This window comes from Thunnus albacares, chromosome 1 (genome assembly GCF_914725855.1).
Source record: "Thunnus albacares chromosome 1, fThuAlb1.1, whole genome shotgun sequence".
Classification (NCBI taxonomy): Eukaryota; Metazoa; Chordata; class Actinopteri; order Scombriformes; family Scombridae; genus Thunnus; species Thunnus albacares.
In genome coordinates this window covers 20,085,801-20,099,962 of record NC_058106.1, presented here as the reverse complement: position 1 = coordinate 20,099,962, position 14,162 = coordinate 20,085,801, and the positions used below count along the sequence as shown (strand labels likewise).

Sequence of the window (14,162 nt, the reverse complement as noted above, 5' to 3'; positions counted from 1 at the left end):
AAAATTGGGAACAGGTCTTGCATGGCAATAGGGCAGCACTTCGTGAAATGTGGCGGATGGCAGGGATCAGAAGCGTTGCGCAGCGGCTCTCAATTTATTAGGTTAAAAGTGTTCCATCATCACAGACAAGGAGCTATTCATATATTGAATGACTAGGCTGGATCAGCTGTCTGACCTGCTTCTGTCAGTTTAATGGGTATGATGTTCATTACTGCTCTGTTTCACTGACAGCCGCAGTCCCAGTGTGTCCTCCCAGTGTGTCCTCATTTCATGGAGACAGTTACAGGTTAAAAGGTTGGAACTCCCAGAGTGACACAATTACAGATTTACACTTTTTAATTACACATTTAAGAATAGTCTCGTATTTTACAGATCATTCATATCAAATAGTTCACCATCCCTGCCACATAGCCTCAAACCCTGTCTTTAAAAAAGCTCAGCTGTAACTCTAATACAGACTGACGGATCGCCGGGTGTGGAGCAGAAGGCAACAGAGTCTGAAAACCCGACTGAAATCTCCTGAAAGAGCAACAACGAGCGGTTTTGTTTCCAACAAAAAAGAAACCCTCAGCCATTTGCCCCGCACCCTGCCCACATCCATTTACAGAAACCTAGATTGTGCAGAGCTCTTTAGTGAAATGCATCACAAGGTGGGTACTGCAGCACAATCGCTGATAAGTTACAGTCGCAGCCTCTTGATATCCTCACTTCTGAAGTCGACACGCAGGGCCAGAACCTGACGCACCTCCGCAGGGGTCAGCCGCCACGTCAGGGGGCCAGAGTTTGGGCCCCAGTAATCCAAGATCTCAGTTACCTGCAAACAAACAAACAAACAAGTGAGTCTGTGTGAACCAGTGGTGGAAGAAGACCATTTACAAAGGAGCAATAACATACTATGAAAATACTCAATTTCAAGTATTTTTTTTAGCAAGTTGTACTTAAATTACCATAAATTAAAGTAGTCATAATGCAGAAAATGTGACTGTTACAATATTAAATATTATATTACTGTTAAATTAATGTGTAATGAGCATTTTACTGCTGTAGTTGGTCAAGGTGGCTCTAATTTAACTATTTTTATGCTGTTGGGAAGATTATTTTGTATCAACGCATCATATTTGATAAAATTGTGATCTGTTTTGTATATAAAATGTAAAAAAATTACAAGGTTTTTCTCAGTAATGTAGTGGAGTAGAAGTATAAAATAGTATGAAATAGAAATACTCCGTATAGTACAAGTAGCACTAAATGTACTTTTCCACCACTTGTGTAGACTGCCATTAATGTTAGGAGTAAAAACATAAAATTAGCTTTTATACAGATGTGTATTGTGTGTATTGTGTGTGTGTAAGAATCTAAATTACCCGCTCCAGGTTGAGGATTGTGGCCATTTGTGTGAGACGAGCAAACTTATCCCTAATGGTCCAGGTGGTCACAGTGGTGAGGTATGCCACAAGAGACCGAAGCTCTTTATCGAACTGCAGCCCTCCCAGCTACAACAGAATGATCAGCATGATACAAACCATTAAAACCAGTGAATACATTTTGTGAACAGCAATATTTTCTTCTACATGCTGCAGAAAGTGGTGCCATTTATTTAAAGGTTTCCTGTTCTTTCTATCAGTAGACAGGCTGCTCAAAATAGGAGAGATGTTATCATGCCAAGAGGAAGCGTCCTCTCCTACAGGCCTTTCTAGACTCATCAATAAATCATTGCTTGAGGCTTTTTCATCACGTGTGTCAGAGATGTGATGTGATGCAATGTGATGCACAGGGTGCTGGCTGCCACCTTGTGGCTGAGCCCGGCTCCTCACCCTGCTGAACGAGCACTTGAGGACCGTCTTCTCCATCTCAATAGATATCAAGCTGGTCATCAGGCTGGTCAGGGTGTCATAGATGACAGGGGAGAGGGCCGTCTGGTGAGAAGACAGGGAGAAGTTTAAAAAATGAAAAGGAAGATTATGTATATTCAGTTAATAAGAAGTTGTAGTTTGAATGGAGGAGATACCTTGAACTCCCCCATGAGCTGCTCCAAGTTAACGATGAGCTGCTGCACCCAGGGGTCATTCGCTTCATAATCATTGAACTCCTCCTGTGAGGAACAACAGCAGTTACAGAGAAATGTTTTATGACCTATGATTGTGCGTGAATGAATCTGTGACACTATACCTCCTCTATGTTGTGTGAGATGGACAGGAAGCAGCTGATCCAGGGTTTGACTTGAGGCTTTATGGCTGTTGTGTTTAACTCAGTCAGGCCCTCCTGTGAAACAGAGTATGTAACTTTTACCACTCAGTGGACACTTTTACCAATGAGGCTTCTAGCACCACAAGTTGCACACATTAACAACAAACTCTAGCTGACAAACACCTTGGATATATGTTTACTTTACTGTAAAATAAAAATAAAAATTCAATCTTGCAAAGAGGTTCTCTTTCCCCCTAAAAAATAACTGGAAATATCTCCTTTAAAAACAGACTATACAGTGTATTTCCCTGTAAAACAGACAAATAGTTATCCTCCCCTATGTGTCACGCTAACCCTTCCCATCGCATGGCACCTACTGTTAGTAAATATATACACAACTCCCAGCTGAGAAGCTCTGATCAATGTGTTTGTGCCTCCAACCTGTAAAAGATCCTTGAACTTGGTGGATGTGTTGACGAGGTCGGACAGACAGCTTTCAATCTTGGCTTGTTCGCCAGGACCGGCACCCTGACTGAACAACTTGGAACAGTCATTCTGCAGAGGGAGAAAAACAGCGAGGTAAACTATGAATGATATGACGGATAGAAGAGAAGCAGTGTGCAGATATGAAACTTACCTCCAGATTCCTCTTCAGAGTTGTGATATTCTCACTACACACCTCAACATTATTCAGAGTCACCTGAAATAGAAAAAGAGAAAACTGTGAATGAAGGATTCTTATAGTTTGGTTTGGTATGATTCACTTATATTCTGTCTATCTTTCTCTACAAATATAAACTGCAGAAAACTGGCTTCTGTGGTGAAACTGGTATTTATGAACCTCTGAGTCCAAATTAACTTTTGACAAACGGGTTAAAAGGTTTTTGAAGTAGTGCTTCGTTCAGCTGAGAGCCATTTTAAAAATTAAAGCCCTACTTAGCTATTAAATTAGATGAGATTATTCATCCATTTGATTCCTCCCTTAAACTACTGCTGCTCTCGTTGAACAAGCCTTAAACAAAGACCTGAATGCTGAAGCCAGGCTTCTCTCTGGAGAACAGATGATATTACCACAATTTAAGACTTTAAGACTACACATTGAGATCCAACATTTAGAAAATGAGATCCTGAGAGAGAGAAAGAATGTCTCTTCTATTGGTGAACAAAAAAGAAAGGTAAAAAAGCTTTGTCAATGTGAGTAGCCAGGAATCTGTTGATGGTACTCCAAACTGCACAAAAGTAATGAAAATTTCGTTTTTTTCGCTTGATAGAGGTCTCTGCTCATGATTAGAGCCTCAATGACTGAATGATAACGTCCGAGTTACAATATGTTTTTTTTACTGTATCCTGTCAGGAATAATACATACAAAAACATCACCATGAGCCTTGTATCATTGTTGCGCATTATCACTGCAACATAAAAAAGCAGGTAACAACCATTCAAACCTTTTTTATTCTCAGTGGTGACTCTTAAATCAGGATATATTCATTAAATTTAGGCTTAGTTTTGTCTGTCTGAATTTCGTCATTGTCTGGCCAACTGCATGCAACAAGGCTTCATAGAACCATTGCCTGAGAGCGAGGCGGGTATATGTGTGTGTGTGTGTTTCCATCTCACCAGAAAAGCAGCCTTGGCGTGCTCAGCACTCTCAATGCCCAGTGTGTTGAACTTGCCCTGCTGTAAGCTGCTCTGCATCAGACTGACTGCACTGCTGACGCCACGCTGGATGTCCTGAAGCGTCGTAGCGGGGAAGCCCTGCCGGAGCTTATTATACAACACCTCCCTGAGAGGCGGGGGCAGGAACAAGGGAGACACACACACACACACACACGAGAGAGATATGAACAAATGAAGAATGAAGAGCAGCTGAAGAGTATTTCAGATATAAACTGGAAAATGAGAGAGTGAGCACCTGAAGTCGGACTCCAGCACAGAGTTAGCGTGGTTGATCATAGCACACAGACAGTCGATGCTGGAGCTGGATAAAGCTCTACTGATGCACTTCTTTACGATGTAGAAACAGTCGTCCACCATGCTGGAGGTCAGCTGACCCTTTTCGTATGCATCCATAGTAACAGCCTGAAGAGGAATATTAATTAATATGGGAAATAAAACACTATTTTCGCTTTCCTAAAAGTTCAACACAACATTTTCACGTTATCTATTTAATATTAAATTCTGTTCTTAAATTTAATTTTTAGTGTCAGAATTGATATTTATCAAAATCAACTTTGTCAGTTTAGATCAATGTAAAATCTACTTGGACAACATGTACAAATAACATATTTGCATCAAGACGTTAATTCTCTGTGACAAAACATAACAGCATAACATTTATTTTTCTCGTCACTTTTCAATACTAAAACGTTCAGTATTGACTATGAATTTTGCTCATTAAGACCAAAATAAGTAGTCTGCCTAAAATCTATTGACATAGCTAAATAAAATGTAAACCGGAACTCATTCTTGTTTCCACATCTGAATCTGATTCATCAATCTTCGACCAGTCAGTACTCAAAAATACTATAAAAATAATTTGGAGCTTTAAAGTTCATTCTTGACCTTTGGAACAGTAGTTTGCAGCTGCTTTTTCTGGAGCTTTCAACCACATCTAACTACTATTACATGATTGAAATTCTCAACTTAGGTCACATGATGACAAATTAACAATTGCCATGGAAACGCCATTCATTGATGAAGATGTGAAATGTGTTTGAAAACTCCAGAAAAGCCAAACAGTGGACCTTGAGTTAAGGTTATTTTGTCATATATACAAATTCTTTATAAATATATAAAACTGAGTAATTAACCTTGTTGACAGACTCTCTCATGTAGTACTCTTCCATTGGAATGTAGTAGCCAATCAGCTCCTGCATCGTCGTGCTCAGCAAACAGTGTTTCAGTAGCTTCTCCACATTCTGCTGATGCTCTGGGTGTTAGAAAGAATATATTTTAAATACATATTTTCAACTGACAAATAGATATCTTTGCATGCACAATCATATGTTCATATAAAACTACCCTGTGTGATGCTCTGAGCATCCCCGACTTCAAAGTCGGCCATCATGCGACGACGTAAAAAGCGCAGGTAGAGCTCTGCCCTCGCATTCATCAGGGTGACTTCTGACAGTACAGGGTCCAGTTCCCTGTTCATGTAAGAAAGATATTAAAAAAGACAAAGACGGTGGGGTCTCCATGATGATCCTAAGATAAAAACAAATACCTGGGCTCGATCCTCTCCCCTGGCACGCTCTTCATCATGCTGTTCTGGACAATCTGAAACTACAGGAGGAGTTCAGGTCACAGTGTGTACAGGTATGCAGTGAAAACAACCGTGTCGTGCGGTTAAGATGCCATGCGCACCTTGTTGTGGTATCCTCTCTGCTGGATGAACTTATCAACTATTTTCTGCGCCTGTCGGTCACATTCCTGCTGCAGGTGAGTGATGAGTGTGTACAGATGGCCCGGACCGTAATATGTCTCCACAATAGGCTGATGAGTCTCAACAACACGTGCGATGCCTGTCAAAACACACCAACATATTTGATCCGAGGCAACAAAAAAAAAACGCAACACACAAACAGTGTATCAGTGCTGTTATCTCACCTTCTAGTAAAAGTGTCAGAGTGTCAGCAAACACCAGAGGTGCTCTCTTCTCGCCCAGATCTCCTCCTGTAGCTAAGAGCAGGTTCTCTTCAGCTTTGGAGGCAAGCTATGTGAGTGTTTGTAGACAGAAAGAAAGATGACTCATACTGTATGATCAGATGACCAAAAGACAAAGGAAACCAAAGAGCAAACAAGACACACATTGCCTCCTTTCTAGCAGTAATAGAAGAGAAGAGCATGAGAGAAATATGCATTTTTGCAACTCTTTACAAGTATGGGAATCAATACTGGCAACACTCTGACCATAAATGATCCTTTCCAATCCATAGAGCTAAGACCTGGCCTTCCCCTGACACTTAAGCATGTTTCATGCATTTCACTACTGACCTGAGTGCAGAGATATTGTCCAAAGCGGGCGAGGCCCTGCTGGTGGAGGCCCAACAGAGGGAAGATCTTAAAGAACCTCTCCACCTGCGCTAGATCAACTGCTGCTACAGCTTCATCCAGCTTCTCAGCGACGATGACCTTCAGTTTCTGCTCTGCCTCCTGCAGCATTATCAGACTGGCGTCCACGGCACTGCCTGTGCAGACACGAGGCATCGACAGCGTTACAGTGTCTGTCTAGTCATGATAATACAGATGCAAGCCACGGCACATACTGTATCTACTCAGTACCTGCTGTATGTGAAAAAGCATTAAAACATGACATTTATTGTAATAAGATCTTTTGTTAAGTCACAATCACATTATCTATGTACTGCTACAATCCTACAATGATCTGACAATGACACAACAACATGCACTGTGACAGAGAACTTGAGGCCTCGTACTTTCTTCTCCCTGCCTGCTCAGCTCAATAACTGACTGGTCCAGAGAAAGGTATCGATGGATGTGGGCAGCAGCTTGTTCGTAATCTTCATTACGCAGGGCTGTCTGCACGCCGTCTGTGCAGAACTTCAGGTCAAGGATATCATCAGCACGCTGGATGACGTTATACAGCCGTGTCTACAAAAAATAAGATATATGCTAAGAGAACAGGACATGCGATCCAATATAACAACATCTTGTGATTAATACTTTGTGTAATTGTTGACATTGTGTCAAAGATGTGATGAGTGCACTCTGGAAACTTGGTCATTTACGAGGCTATAGTTGTGGTTTTGTATGGACTGAATTATACTCAAAGGTGTAAAAGAATTGCTAAAAAAATCACTTTAGAGTTGAATAAAAACATCTGAGACAGTGTTAGCAACAATCAAGTGTTTTGCAGCGATGAGGTGTGTTGTAGAGTTTGACACTGGATTGCATTAGACTGTACAGGTTTTTTGACATTGTGTCAATAAAAAATAAAAAGGTTAAAAAACTGAGTGTATGCGGGTTGACCCCATGACATCCCTGATGGTGCAGAATGGATGTCTAGGGTAGATGGAATGAGTTTGTATGTGTGTGTACCTTTGCCAGGTCCAGCTGTCTGACTTTGCGGCTGACGTTCTCAGCCAGGTTGCAGGTAAACGTGATCATACCTGACAGCTGACTGGCATCTCCTCCAATCAGCTGTAGGTTGGGCCTGCAGAGCACAGACAACATTTGTCACAATAGTACACATTCTTGTTTAAAGATCTTAGATTATGGTGGTTGAAGCTCAAATCAGTGATCATCAGTGGGTGCTTAGGAAACTAGACTGATCGATACAAGCTACAAACTGTACCCCATCCTCTGTAGTGCCAGCATCTTAGTGTGAATGGTCCCCTCTTGTCCCACCAGTCTGTCCAGCTCAGCCTCCACTTCTTTCTGTAACAAAAAACAAAAACATGTAATGAGCAGCAATGAATAGTGTTATACATTTAATAATTTAATTTCTGAACAATCATCTATTTTCTCATTTTGGTTGTTGTGCGTTAAGGATATGTTCACATTTTTTCTAGTCTGTCCTAAAACAGTTAGACATCCCAATGACCATTGACACATGTTTTTCTTGCTGTTATCTTTCCTGCTGTTCATACTAGCCATTGAAAGATCCCTTCATAATGCACTTACAATGTAAATGATGTAGGACAAAATCCAATCCTTCAGTGCAAAAATGTATTTCAATGTTTATCTGAAGGTAATATGAAGCTTTAGCTGCCCAAATTAGTCAAATCAAGTAGATACCTTAAATCTAGTCTTTTTAGTGTCAATCTTCCACTGCAGCTGAACAGGAAAACAAGATGGAACTTACTGTTAAAAAGACTGTAACTGTGGCTGATATCCACTTTATTTGACTATTTGACAGCTGAAGCCTCATATTATCTTAAGATACTTTTAAATACATTTTTGCGCAAAATGAGAGCTGTGGATCACTTACATTGAAAGTGCATTACAAAGGAATCCCTTATTGGTCAGTATGAACAGGAGGAATAATTACAGCAAGCAAAACCTGTTTCAATGATCATTTAGACAACTGACTACTGTTTAAGGACTGACTTTAAAAATTGTGAACCTGTCCTTTAATGGCACAAAACATGGCTCACATTTGCACAAACAGTCAGACCCCTTTCGTTACAAACCACAGCTGGAGCCACTGTAACTCCTCCATTTGGGTCAGGTTACTGTGTTCATTGTGTTTATGTGGTCACATATTTATCAATAAAGTTGGCACACCATTTGATTATAAGAAACACTTAATATCTAAACATGAGGATCATCTCTGAAGGCAGCAGGGTAACGTAATATTATATATTTAGGATGTTTTTTTACAATGATGGTAACAGCTCTCAGATTCAGTTGGTGGGACCCACTAACTACCGACCAGCTGACATAAATGTATAGCTAGCACCTAGTCACTGATAAAGAAACTTTTTAGTGGAGCACGGTCATGAGCTTGGTTGCTTTTATGCTAATTCAGACATAATTTCATAATTAAGTCCTTTGCCTCAGATGTTGACAGCAGTGTTTTGAGTCAGCAACGTACGTACGGAACAGACGTTTACGTCGATGACGACGGCAAGTGTACACGTCAAACCAACTGCCGTTAACAGTGGTTTAATAGTGTTATACGAACCTCCTCCACGCAGAGCTGCTGATAAACTTTCTCCAGGTCCTCCAGCTCCGTTAGGGCCGAGATAGTCTCCATACTCACTGAGGACATGGAGCCAGAATCGCATCTTTTCGTTGCGACGGGCCCACCGTTGTCAGCCATCTTCTTCCGCCACAGAGACAGCACTCAGGAAGCAGCACCGGTGACGATTTTCCCTGGGATTAGCCTGTCAGGCAGAGCTTCTTCGCAGGATAATGTCGGCTCAAGCACACCGCCTTTTCATGTTAAAATACACTGACCGTAATAAACTTAAGCATGGCCGTAACACTACCCTTAAGCATGTACCCACACATAAGTTTTTGTTGCCGTGGCAGTCTACAAACACTGCCTGAGGGGCTAAACTCAGGGTAACACACGCAAATATTTTACGCATGCGTTGTGCGATTTTGTGCATCATATTTAATAATACATTTAATTTGTACCGCACTTTTCATTCATAGTGAAACTCAAAGTGCTACAGTATTAATAGAACAGAACATAAAGAAAATAGTAATAAGAATTAGGATGAAAGTGCTGTTCTGAATGTACTGGAGCTTCTGGAGGCTCCTGCAAGGGATCCCTGTGAAGAGTGAAGAGTTTTGCTGCTGTTTAACTGGAGAAAAAAAATAATTATTTAGTAATAGGATGGAAATGGAAGCCATTCATTGGCAAGAGACAGCAGTGAGATTGTTTTAAAAGAGTTGGCGCACCCAAATTACAAAAAACAAAACAAAAAAAACTCCTAATGATGTCTAATTTCAGACTACATGTGGCAGCCTTCTTCTTTCAAATACTACCCTCTCCATGTTTCCTGTGTCACTTCATTTGTGTTAATTTGATTAAATACAGGTTATTTAGGAATTTGCACCATGTAAGCGCAATACAAACTAAAATAATAAAGGTATAATTACTAGATTTTGACCACTCTACAAGACATGGCTTCAAGATGAGGTAAATATACCGGAGCTGCCTTAACACTGTTATAATTTCAGTTTATACTGTACTGAAATGACACACATGACCTAAAACACGTCCATAAATCCATGTCAGATAATCACAACCTGTCACACAATGATCCTGGAGGCCTTTGGGGAACCTGAGGGTCTGTTGGTAATCCATCCTTGGTGTTGGTTTTGAAATATCTGCCACCACCCTGATACAACTGCGAATGGCACTACTGTGGAATTTCAATTTTGTTGCTCAAGAAGTAACAAAATTACATTTTAAACACTCAACAGTATTTGCAATTTTTCCCCCACACGAAACAATATCCTGGTTACTCAGGATAAAAGGAAACCTCCTGCCAGTTGTGGAGTTTCAAGAATTTTCGAGGTGATGTATTAATTTAATGAAGGCATTTGTTGCAAGAACAGTGTCCAGTAATCTCCTTTTCTTCAACATCTTCTTTTGTACATAAAGATCTTAATCAAAAGTGTCTTTATAAATATGCATTGTTTTACACTTTTAAATGATTCCTTCCAACATTACAACTTTTCAAATGTTCAGACACCATAAGGCAGTAAAACACAACTGTATAGAAGGATCCAAAAATCTTACTATAAGAGGAGTTTACATTTTCATGCTGTCATGTGTTGAGTTAGTCCTAAATCGTTAAAGAAATGAGGATGATGACAGTCAAAACCTGTCAGTCCTGTTGGGTCCTGAGTCTCATCACAGAATCAGGAGGCTGGCTGTCCTCTGGAAACCAGGAGTCCTTCCTTTTCCTGCTGAAGCTCTTCCCGTTTCTTCTGTAGCTCTGCCTTTTCTGTCTGCAGCTCTTCTCTCTGTCTATTTAAGTCTTTGGCTTCCTCCTGCTGTGCTTTCCTCAGTGACTCGATTTGCTCCCTCTCCACAGCTGCCTCTCTGGCATTCGCTGCACGCAGCTTCTCAAGAAGCTCCCTCTGATGCTCCAGAGCGCGCGCCTCCTCCCGCTGCGCTCTCCTCAGAGCTTCTATCAGCTCCTGCTCCCTCCTGAAAACACGCCTTTCTCCTCCAGAGGCTCGTGAATCTTTGATCACATCTGCAAGAAGGAGGAAAGAGAAGGCTGCGAGTTGAATACAGTAGAAACACAAAATGGAGCAGAATTGTTCACTCAACTTATATTAAGTAATTAATAATTAATTATGTTGCTAAGATACTAATTACTTTCTTAAAGTTACATTGACAACACATGTAGTTGAATATGGAATATTTAAATATTTTACTGCACTTTTAAGGCTGAAAATTAGTGTTTTGCTGCCATCTCTGGTTGAAAGTTTCACACCTTGTTTCATTACAGAAAGGTGCTCTGATGCACCTGTAACCAAACCCAGCAGTGACAATGTTTACATGCACACTAATATTCTGCTATTATTCTGTCAATGACAATATTCTGAATATAATACGGGTCATATAAATGGCATATTCTGTTTGGATATTCCGAAATAGGCCTTATTCTGAATGTAGCATTTTTTAAGACACGTGGGATATGCTGATATTATTCTGGTTTTAGGAGCATTTGGAATATGTGTCTCAATAGGTCTCATAGCCCTCTTGCTTGTTTACCCAGAGCAGGCAAAATGACATATACTGGAGCAGGAAGGCAGACAGAGGAGAGGAATGAGAGGAGAGTGGAGAGCTGCTCTGAAAAACAGAGCGTGCCTTCTCCACGACAGGGATGGAGGAGATTGTTTATTATCCTGACATTCAGCTGTGGACTGACGGTCACGACTTGGTGTGATACACCAAAAACACTCAGCAGGGTAGTAAACATCATGGGACAACCGAGGTACTGGATGTGCCTGTAACTCAATATAATAAATATCAGGCAGCAGCTCACTAATGTTTTTCACCTTGCTGGTTTACTTCACTGCCTGCGGAGATCTTGTGATTCCTGTTCACACTGGAGCAGAGGAAAACCTTGAAAACCCTCTGCATGTAAACAGCTTAGTAGGAATATTGCCTTTTTTGGAATAAGGGCAAAAAATAAGTATTTTGTGCATGTAAATGTGGTTGATGATGTTGTGGGGTCCTGAAGTACACCTGCACATCACTGTAGCAAGCTGAGAAGTTAAACCACTAGAGGTCAGCAAAGATAACATTAGTTACTCTTTAAATTGTTTTGTATTTAGGTTTGTGTTTAAACAACATTTAATAATTGTCGTCTTCTGTTAAATGAAGAAGTGTTTGTTATACCTTTCACTTACTAATTAAGATGTATTTGAAAAAGTCTGAGTTTATTACATAAACAAACAGCACTGAAGGTTACCTGAAAACTGTCTCTGCTCTGTCACCTCGACAGTCACCGGCGATGTAGATGTGTCACCGTTAGCGTTTGAGCCACGTGATGACTTGGATATTGGTGGGTTCTGCACATCACCCGCTACCTGAGACGCCTCCGGGTGCCTCTTTGACATGTGTCGATGCAGGTTGCTGGTGCTGCTGTCAAAGCACTGTATCTTTTTCTTGCAAATCCGGCAACGAGCAGCAGCCAAACTCTCCAAGCGCTCAAAGTGTCTCCAGATCAAGCTCCGTGTATTCCGTCTGCGTTTTAAACAGCGGTGACCACTTGCCTTTTCATCTGTTCTTTGTTCTACTGGAGCTCCTTGTGCAGCTTCCAGGAGGCCATTAAGAGCCGAATTAATGTCAGCTTCATTCACTGTGGTGATGGTGTCAGAGTCTCCATCCTCCAGCGCCACTTCCACTTAAGAAGAGGTAAACAAAGCTATAGTGAGTAAAGATTCTCAGGCATGACTTTGGAAAAAAGGCGGCACATGTTCACTCTTAGTTCTGATAACTCTGTTTATAATATACAGAGGAGAAGCAGGTGAGTGTAGTGAGACCCAGGAGCAATGTTTACCTTCCTCTGCACTGACTGAAGTGAGTTTAAAAGCTTAAGTCAATGTGGAATAATCCAATGTTGTCACAAAAGCTTGTGAAACATTAGAAATTGTCTTCATAATCAGTGGTGGGAAATAACTAAGTACATTTACTCAAGTGCTGTACTTAAGCACAATTTTGAAGTACTTCCATTTTATGTTACTTTATACTTCCACTCCACTACATTTCAGAGGGAAATATTGTACTTCCTACTCCACTACATTTATTTGACAGCTTTACTTACTTTTCAGATGCAATGGATGATATAACAAGCTTTTAAAATACAACACATTGTTAAAGATGAACAGTGGTTTCCAACCTTTCTGATTTTTGACATCTTCCATAAAGCAGCGTGTAGTCAGGGTCACATTTCAGATGTCTGTTTCAGAAAAATCTGAAACTGTGTTAATGAGTCTCCTTGTTAATCTAGTCCAGATTTGACAGGTCTAAGTATAGTGGTTTTTGATCAGGACCTTGTCTAATGTGGTCTGGATGGACAAATATCAGTGAAATCACCTTTATTTCTGTTTTCATAAGCAAAATAAAGGTTTCACAAATCTGAAAGTGGGCTTAAACAGCGTTAAGGTTTTTGCTACGATGTCTAAGTTTACACAAGTGTCAGTGGTGGAAAAACACAGAATCAGCCGCTAAATATCATCATTTATGTTTCCCCTTAACCCTGACTGGGAGGCTGACTGGAGCATCAGTAGGTGATGTAGAGGTCCATACCGGAGCAGAACTGTCCGCTGTCAGTCTCCAGGTCTCGGTGTCCGTTGCTGGCAACAGTTTCAGGTCCTTGTCCCACACTTTTCTCGGCGATGGCGACCTCGGTGGGATGTTTGACACGCAGATGTCTCAGCATTGCTGTTGTGGTGCCCTGCTCCCGTTTCCCCAGATAATTTCTGCAGAGAAGACACTGGACCGAGTCTGAGTCGACTGCTTTAAAAAAGCCCCACACTACACTTCTCCTACGGGCCATGTTTATCGGTATCTCCGGTTTATCAACACACAACATTAAATCACATCTGCTCACACTCTGTTGTGTTGTCAGGGATCTACAGCGACAATTTCCACCGCTCGGTGTTTTCTACGGTATCCAGAGGTAGCTTTGACTTGCCCAGTAACGATTTGTATCGGTAAAAGTCTGGTTATTTGTTGAGCTTCTTCTTTTAAATGGAGGGTGTTGCTACAACGCAACGTCACATCCGGGCCAGCTGTTAACCGTCAGTTGCTAAAACAAGATTATTGTAGTGTCTACATGGTAACCCTAGATTTACGCAGGATCTCGCGAGAGTGATCATTTTAACCCAAACCATGATCTGTCCCTAACTCTAACCAAGTGGGTTTTTTGTGTCTAAACCAGATTTTAACTACAACGTTGTCACATCATAAAACACAATTATGTAGTACAATGACAAACAACACGTACACAATGAATGAAAGCGTACAAATCCC

General features: G+C 40.9%; 2 protein-coding genes across 2 annotated transcripts; both read right to left on the bottom strand.

The window, feature by feature from the left end:
- Positions 1-91: 91 nt before the first annotated feature.
- On the bottom strand, positions 92-9,185 carry cog4 (component of oligomeric golgi complex 4). Its single transcript, XM_044348225.1, has 19 exons — positions 8,835-9,185; positions 7,503-7,585; positions 7,247-7,361; positions 6,625-6,799; positions 6,182-6,375; positions 5,795-5,900; positions 5,552-5,709; positions 5,412-5,470; positions 5,210-5,334; positions 4,999-5,117; positions 4,101-4,267; positions 3,806-3,971; positions 2,825-2,887; positions 2,629-2,742; positions 2,170-2,262; positions 2,009-2,092; positions 1,815-1,916; positions 1,365-1,493; positions 92-814 (listed from the first exon to the last, which is right to left on the bottom strand). Exons 1-19 carry the CDS (start codon positions 8,970-8,972, stop codon positions 680-682), a joined length of 2,325 nt encoding a protein of 774 aa, XP_044204160.1. The 5' UTR covers positions 8,973-9,185; the 3' UTR covers positions 92-679.
- A 988-nt stretch (positions 9,186-10,173) lies between these two features.
- On the bottom strand, positions 10,174-13,935 carry LOC122988425 (stress response protein NST1). Its single transcript, XM_044360709.1, has 3 exons — positions 13,437-13,935; positions 12,097-12,531; positions 10,174-10,869 (listed from the first exon to the last, which is right to left on the bottom strand). The coding sequence occupies exons 1-3, from the start codon at positions 13,720-13,722 to the stop codon at positions 10,529-10,531; spliced, it is 1,062 nt and encodes a 353-aa protein (XP_044216644.1). The 5' UTR covers positions 13,723-13,935; the 3' UTR covers positions 10,174-10,528.
- Positions 13,936-14,162: the final 227 nt, after the last annotated feature.

Bases quoted from the DNA above. Each gene is read 5' to 3' on its own strand.
- cog4 (XM_044348225.1), bottom strand. From the start codon at position 8,972: ATGGCTGACAACGGTGGGCCCGTCGCAACGAAAAGATGCGATTCTGGC. The intron at 6,800-7,246 runs GTACACACACAT...TATTTTTTGTAG, and splicing joins GACAGCTGGACCTGGCAAAG to ACACGGCTGTATAACGTCAT. The intron at 2,263-2,628 runs GTTGGAGGCACA...TCTGTTTCACAG, and splicing joins AGTTCAAGGATCTTTTACAG to GAGGGCCTGACTGAGTTAAA.
- LOC122988425 (XM_044360709.1), bottom strand. From the start codon at position 13,722: ATGTTGTGTGTTGATAAACCGGAGATACCGATAAACATGGCCCGTAGG. The intron at 12,532-13,436 runs GTATGGACCTCT...CCTCTTCTTAAG, and splicing joins CAGCGGACAGTTCTGCTCCG to TGGAAGTGGCGCTGGAGGAT. The intron at 10,870-12,096 runs GTAACCTTCAGT...TCCTTCTTGCAG, and splicing joins AGAGCAGAGACAGTTTTCAG to ATGTGATCAAAGATTCACGA.